At 30.3% G+C, this 7,973-nt stretch overlaps 1 protein-coding gene across 1 annotated transcript; it reads right to left on the minus strand.

Moving 5' to 3' along the window:
• Positions 1,660 to 3,988, minus strand: LOC109334153 (CBS domain-containing protein CBSX5-like). Its single transcript, XM_019569741.1, has 2 exons — positions 3,561 to 3,988; positions 1,660 to 2,839 (listed from the first exon to the last, which is right to left on the minus strand). Exons 1-2 carry the CDS (start codon positions 3,890 to 3,892, stop codon positions 1,996 to 1,998), a joined length of 1,176 nt encoding a protein of 391 aa, XP_019425286.1. The 5' UTR covers positions 3,893 to 3,988; the 3' UTR covers positions 1,660 to 1,995.

The raw sequence follows: 7,973 nt of genomic DNA on the forward strand, positions 1-7,973 counted from the left end.
ATTAAAAATTAATATTAAATATGTTATGACAGTGTATAAAACTCATGTATTATATTTTTCTCTTTTTACCTTGGTGAAAGAGAAAACAAAGAATGTACAATGTCATTTATTATTTATTTAGTATGTAACTCCGTGAATGAATGTTAGCTTTGTCCAACGCACCGTCCATAGCTAATTACTCTTTTTCCCTCCTCTGACTCTTTTTTGTTCTCCTTACTATCAAGACTGAACTCTCAAATCAAATCTTAATTGAGTGTGATATCTATATATTAATAGTATAAAAATTTATATACATTCAATAATTTATTTGTATTATTTTTTTAAAAATTAATTTTAATTAAAACCAAATGATGTAATCACAATGTATAACTCTCGTACATTGTTAGTATATATATTTTTCTGATCTCCTATACAGTCTTTTTTTCATTACTGTTATTATTTTGGTAAGTGAAATGTGAGACATTAATGAGCTAACTTCATGAACCGTATTGTATAAATAAAGTTGTCAAGAGAGTAGATAATAATAAAATAAAAGAAACAAAATTTAACACAAATGATAAATGGCTGATTTCTTGAAACATAAGGTTGGTGATTTGATTCTTATCATGTGAATGGAAAAACTTTATTGGGAGATTGGCTAGGGGAAAACATTTTTAGTAAACAAAATAGTAATAAAATAAAACATATAATTAAAAATAAAATAGTATAGTAAACTACTAGATACAATTCAAATTAACTAAAACATCAACTCATATACCAAAATACATTAATAGTAACTATGATGTAAGGTGGTTTAATAATCTTCAATCAAGATTACTGTGACACTATGGAAGAGCCAATGAAATCTTCAACAAAGCCAAATTGAGTTTCTCCACTCGATAGTAACTATCATACTAACATAAATGTTAATTATACTTTAACCTCAACATTATTGGTAGAATCTAGATTTGGCATAAGTGTACCAACTATCTTTTGTAATCATTCTTGGTTCTTAATTAGAAGCGACTTCATGATAATTCTAACCATAACCTACTTTTCAAAAAACAATAAAAATACATCACATGATTGTTCTCCTCCCTAATAAAATATGGAATATGTTAACTTCAACCCATAACCAATTATTTAAATAACTCTAAGAGATTTGCATAAGTTTTATGGGAGTTATTAGTATATACTTTTTTCCAATTGTCACTTTAGCATAACACCACTCACAAATCAAAACAATTATTGAATGTTTTGATTACACATTTACATGTATAACATTATTTTCCAATTTTATGAAATCCTCACAAGATTGATATTTTCACTAAACATTCCTTAACAACTTATCACTACACATTATTTAATGCAATAAGGTTAAAAAGGGTTAAGTTTTTCCCAACGATGTCTCATTCCCTATCTCAAGTCAATCATATATTAACACGTGGATAAAATAAAAATTTTAAAAGCAAAAAATACTAAAATAGAGCAATCTGATTGGTTTGGGACATGGAGTAGGACAGGTGATCTCCATCCCGTTAATCCCATTCAAAAGCACTAATTCCTAGTTCCTAATAAGCACTTGGAACAACCATACAATTTTATAGTTGGAACTCAAAGTTTCCTTCACAGGTTATGTTTTCTTAATACAATTTGTTCCAATTCGAGAAAAATTGTTGCTACCTTTACTAGTTGGTATAATTTTGGTTTATGAATACTTCTCACATCCACGTGAAATATGAAACTCAAAAAATACAATGTCTAATGACATCAAGTTCAATAAGATAGAAAAGCCACATTTCTAAACACAAGCATGCCAACCAACAGAAAAAGAAACTGTTTTTTTCAAAGTACCCATTTATGAACAAAGAACAAGTTTTATTATGTGAGCACAATATATATACCTCATATGTTGTTGTTGTCCTTATGTCTGATTCTTTAGGCAAAACAAAAGAAGAAGGTTGGCTCGTTACTCATATTGAAGCTGTTTTTGTTTTCATCATGCATCATGTCTTGTTAAGACATGGTTTTGAGGTGTTCTCTGAAAACTTTCAACATTCCTTCAAAAGTAACAATCCCAGTCAAGGTTCCATCTTCTTCCACAACCCAAACATAACTGACCCTGTGTGCTAGTGCCTGAATCATAACAGCCAACAAAGAACTCCATGGATAGCAAACAATTGCTTCTGATCTTCTCACAACCCTAGCTGAGTACCCTCCAAGCTTCCAATTCTTCCCTGAGCAAAACTCCTCATCGGAAGAACTCGAAGAAGACGAGGACCATGACGAAATTCCTGATTCATCTCCAACCAACAACTCCAAAGCAGCCCCTAAATTCTTCTCCTCCAGCCTCTCCTTCACCAGCTGCACCAAATCCTCAGGTGGCCCACCAGCATCAATAAAAGCCATCAGATCACCAGCAGAAAGCGTGGCTATCGGCGGCACAAGGCCTTCGTCGCAAGAATTCAGCATGACTGGTGAGATTTCACCAACAAATTTGCCTTGTGGGTTAACGATGGCAACAGAACTCCCATTAATAAGGGACACATTGAGGAGGTCTAATGCAGAGGAAGCAGGGTCCTCATAGTAGATAGCTAATAGATTCTGAGTGTCAATAACATTCAATGTGTTTATGGGGCTGGAGGATGCAGGGGAGAACAACCCAATTGAGTTAAGGAGGTAGCGGATTACATCCTCTTGTGTGAGCCAGCAATAGGTGTAATTGGTTTTATTGTCATGGTTGGAATCCACCAAAGATGGTGCCTTTTCAGCACTTTTTTTCCTTGAGTTGTTCTGGTTTTGTATTGGTATCACCACATTCTGCACCCCTTCATACATAGCATCTATAGCCTCCAATAAACTGTAAAATAAACCAATGTAATAAGCTTCAAATTGAATTCACACAAAAGATATTGGTATTGACAAAAACACTCACATTATCTGTATGATACCATAAAGTGTATGTAGATAGGACACAGATATTACTCAAATATTTATCTATTTTTGGAATTATAAGGTGGTCAAATAATTAGAATGAAAATTTAAAAGGTCGAGTAATAAAGATGATGAGGTTCAAATCTCATCTATCACAAAATACTAATATACCAACATTTTGCTTTTCAATTTTTTTTTATATTTCACATCAAATATGTCACCAAATAAGTTATATATATACATAAATTTATAAATATAAATATTATTAATTATAACATAACTCAATCCAAGATAACAGCATATGGTTGAACCTCTATTAATATTAAAATGAATAAATTTAAGATAGGTATCCATCACAATCATTTTGGAGAATCAGCTACATTATTTTAATGTGATTAAAAGCAAAGCCGCTTTTCTTTAATGAAAACTAAAAGTTCAAACAAAAAAATCACTTAAATATTCAAATAAATTAGCAACCATATTTATTTTTTTAATTTATGTATGGAATCAGTCAACCAAATATTCAAAACCACAAAAAACATCATTTAACGCAGCCACACGAAAATCAAGAACAAACAATTAAATAATAATAATTATAACAAAAAGAATAAAAAAAATGCAAATAGATAACAGAATCGAATCCAAACCTAGCATTAGGTTTAAGATGCCTAACAAGATCAACACTCTCCTTAACAAGAACAGAGATCGGAGATTGAAGTGCGATTGAAGGTGACTTAAGATTAATTGGCTTAGAAAGGAAACATATGATATTCACCATGCAAAGTTTCCCAACACAAACACAATCTTTGTTATGGTTAAGAGAATGGTTACAATTCCAAACGCTGACGTAGGTTTCAGGAATCGTTTTCAGAAACGAAAGTGCATCAGAAACGGTGTCGTTTATGGAAATGGATCTGATCGCAGGTTTACCAAGACACAGATCAGAAACCTCATTCGCTGATAATAATCTCACTGCCATACAAATTGAGAATGAAAAGGGAATAGAATCAATGAAGCTTTTGGTTTTGGTTTTGGGTTATGAAAACAGAGAGATACACACAGAGAGAGAAATGAAGGTTGTGAATCAAATGAGGAAGAAAAAGGAGTATTTATAGATGGATGGGAAGAGATCATTTAACAATTTAATATCTATAAACTATAATATCTATGTGTATACAACTATTTTAAATATATTAATAAGACATTTTTAACATGTATTAATGAAAGTGTTAGTTGGATTTGCTATTAGATATTATACCATTATAATTTCATCTCATTTATATTGTTATTAAGTGATAGTATAAATGATAGCAACAAAAATATATATATCAAATCTATTAATATGAGCATTAAAACCTTTTATATAATAAGTATATTATAGAAATGATCATTAAAACATTTTATATTTATCATATACCATGTGGGTAGCCAACATGAGAAAATACTTATTTAGATGATCATAAAAGTTAGGGCTGGAAACGAGTCGAATTAGAGTTCAGCTCGGTTCAGTTCGAAACTCGACTCAAGTTCGATACAAGTTATTTGTTGAGTTTGAGTTCGGCTCAATTAAAGTTCGCAAACTATTCGACTCAGTTCGAATTGGTTCATTTGGACAACTTAAATAGTTAATTAAATTTTAAAAAAATACTACAAAAAGTTTTATACATATAAACAAAGCATTGTTTATATATAATAAAAATAAATATAAAAAGTAATTCATTAGTCATAACAAACATAAAAATTAGTTTATATATATATATATATATATCTATCGAGCTAACTCATCAACCTAACGAGTCGAACTGTATCAAACTCAAGTTCGACTTGTTTATTTAACGAGCTCAATTTCCAGCTCAAGTTCGGCTCATTTGGTTCATGAACCAAGTTTATCGAGCTAAATAACGAATCAAGTTTCGAACGAATACCGAATTGGTTCGGTTCATTACAGCCCTAATAAGAATAATATGTGTGAGAATAAATATTATGATATATGTTATATGAGTATTTGCGTATTCATAAATTTATTTTAAATAAATATTTTATTAAGATTATGCATAATTTATTTTATTGTGAGTCTTAATGATTTAACTATATTAACATAAGGAAATTTATATATTTATCTACATCTTAACCATCAATTTTAAGGAGATTCAATTGCTTGAATTAGTACGTAAATTTAAACTATTAGATTTCACCAATAATTACATCTCATATATATAATTAAATTTAAAAATTGTAAAACATGGATACCAAACAAGCACTTACCGACTCATCCCTAAACATTGGGCGTGTTTTTTTGACATTCTCTTAGTTGTCTCCCTCGTCTTTTAGTTGTTCTCTACCATAACATGCGCCTCTCTCTCTCTATCTCTATCCATCTCTCATACTTTTTTCCTTTTTTCTCCTCCATTATTATTTTTGGCATTGTTATTGTCATTCATCATTTTTTTTCTAAAAGTTTTTAATAGTAAATAAACAAAATATCCACTCTAATTTTATTGGACATGTTTTATGTAACATGAGCAAGTAGCGATTTCTAATTTCTATTATGTTGATGTGTACGGTTCTATAAACATTTCATCAAAAATGTGTTATTTTCTATATCCACACACCACCCTATCAATATAAACTTTGTGTTCTTCGTCTATTTTGATGGCTTCTCAATTTGCCCATAGTTTTTATCTCTACCAAGTTCTTTTTTTGTTCTATTTTGACAAAATATATAGAGGTTTTCGTTCTTGGGAAGTAGTAATATAGGGCTTTGAAATTTGGTCTAAGGAATGTTTTAAAGAAATATGGGAATGTAAAGTTGAAGGAAGTAAGAGTATTTGATTCCCACGTTTCTAAGTGTAAATGTTATACTATATTATGTAATATGAAAATATGAAAATATTTCGAGCACAAGTTCAGTAACCTTAAGTAGATTTTACTTTTCTAAAACAATATATAACTCTTCAAAATGAATTCATTCGAGGTTAAAAAAAATATAGAGTAAATATTTATTTTAATATATAGTCTTTTAGACATTACAAAATTAGTCGTTAATAATATTAAATTATCATTTTATTCATTAATGTTTGTAATGTGGAATCACGTTAGTTTTTCTCTCTTCATTTGTCTGTTAACGTTAAGATATTTATTTATGTACATTGATGTGATCACATATAGCGATTCCATGATAGATAAATCTGTCAATTCAACGAAACAACGTCACTTCAATTTACAAAAAAAAAAAAACCTTAAAACAATATCATTTCACCCTCACGATCTAGAAAAAATAACTATTTTAATCTCTCAAGATTTTTGTAAATACAATATTAGTATCTACTACTAATAATAAACACAAAATTTTAAACCTTAAAGACTTTATTGACTCACATATTCAGCCAAAAAGTCAATCCCCAATGTTTACAACGACCTTTGAATCACATTATCAGGGACAACAACAACAACATAGGCAACTCTACCACCAACAACGTTGCTCGATGTTCTCTCCATCTTTTTCTTCTCACCTTCCCTCAAACACTTCCAAGGTATATTCTTTCTCTTCAACTTATAAGCTAATGTTAATGGACTCTAAAATCTTCAAACAAAAGTACCTCATTGTTTATATTTTATTGGAATTATACACAATAATGTTTATTCTTTATGTTTATATCATTCACTCACTCCATCTCAAACAAATACAAACAAAAGTACTATACTTTATTTTGCCTTGAGATGAGATTTTCAACCAAGAAATATCACTTTAGCGGTGCTTTTTAGAAGTAGATTTTAACCTTTTAAGTCCAAGGGGTCTAGCTATGCTTTTGCAAAGTAATGCTTTTGAGAAGCTGTTAACTTTAGCATTACTTTTGAGAAGCTATTAATTAACAACCAAGAAATATCACTTTAACTATCAATTAAAAATATAATATGGAGTATGGACAGAATTCATCACAATATAACATGGCTTTGTACTCTTTAGAATGACGGCACAACAAGACAAAATATTAGATGGCGAGAATCTTAGACGACACAACAGAGATGATGACCAGAAGCAGTGAAGAACGACGGCAGAGCGGTGAGCAAGAGAGGTTTTCTTTGAAGGTAAGCGATGGCTAGGTTTTCTCCTATTTCTTCCTTTCCGCGTTGAGTGTTCTGGAGGAGAACTGTTTCTATTTCAGTTTTTTATTTTTTTAATTAGGTTTAGATCGGTCTGGTTTAGCCAACCGGGTTATTTTAGTTTCTCACAGTCCAATCCGATTAGACCGAATTGTGGACAACTAGACGGCCTAGAAGACCACCCCGATTTTTGGGTGGTATGGGACCGCCCCCTGTAGCGGGTTACGGTCAGACCGGTTGGACTGTCCGGCCCGGTCCAGTCCAAACAACACTGGTACATACAGACGTGGATCACTTCAATAATATTCACATTTTTAAAAAGAGTGTAAAATGTATACACTAATAGTATAAATATTTATACACATGCATTTCATCGTCCACCATTCATTTCGATCACCTTATCTGAAAAGTCAATAATAATTAAAAATCAATGGTAACAATAAAATGAAAGTATATAAAACTCGTACACTGTTAATAGATACATCTTTTTCTCTTGTAAGAGGAGGTAGGCCCATGAGAAAAGAGTAAGAAATATTAAACAATTAAACCTCTAATATAATTATTTTGAAGTTATTTGGATGAAATACCACATGTTGAGTATTGAATAAAGCTAATATAATTTAATTATATATATATATATATAATTATGTTAAATACTTTGGGTTAAAATTTCACTACATTTCATATTTTCTATCTCACTCTGTATTGAAGAATTTTTGTGTTCCAATAAAAAGTAGCTATAATAAATAAAGTAAAACAGACTCTCTTCCAAACCAATAAATAATAAGAAATAGGTAGTTTAGATTAAGCTTAGTATAATAAGTTGTGAAGCTTTGTTGAAATAACTAAAATTAGCACACTTAGGTTAATTTCAAGCCTTCATTATATTAATCGGACTATGGGTTAAAGGACATCATAGAATAATAAAATAAATAATTTTAAAAATAGAAAAGAAG

The sequence above is a fragment of the Lupinus angustifolius genome, chromosome LG19 (genome assembly GCF_001865875.1).
Source record: "Lupinus angustifolius cultivar Tanjil chromosome LG19, LupAngTanjil_v1.0, whole genome shotgun sequence".
NCBI classification, from domain to species: Eukaryota; Viridiplantae; Streptophyta; class Magnoliopsida; order Fabales; family Fabaceae; genus Lupinus; species Lupinus angustifolius.

Excerpts from the sequence above, each read along its gene's own strand:
- LOC109334153 (XM_019569741.1), bottom strand. The coding sequence starts at position 3,892 with ATGGCAGTGAGATTATTATCAGCGAATGAGGTTTCTGATCTGTGTCTT. Across the intron at positions 2,840-3,560 it reads CATCTTAAACCTAATGCTAG|TTTATTGGAGGCTATAGATG; the intron begins GTTTGGATTCGA and ends TTTATTTTACAG.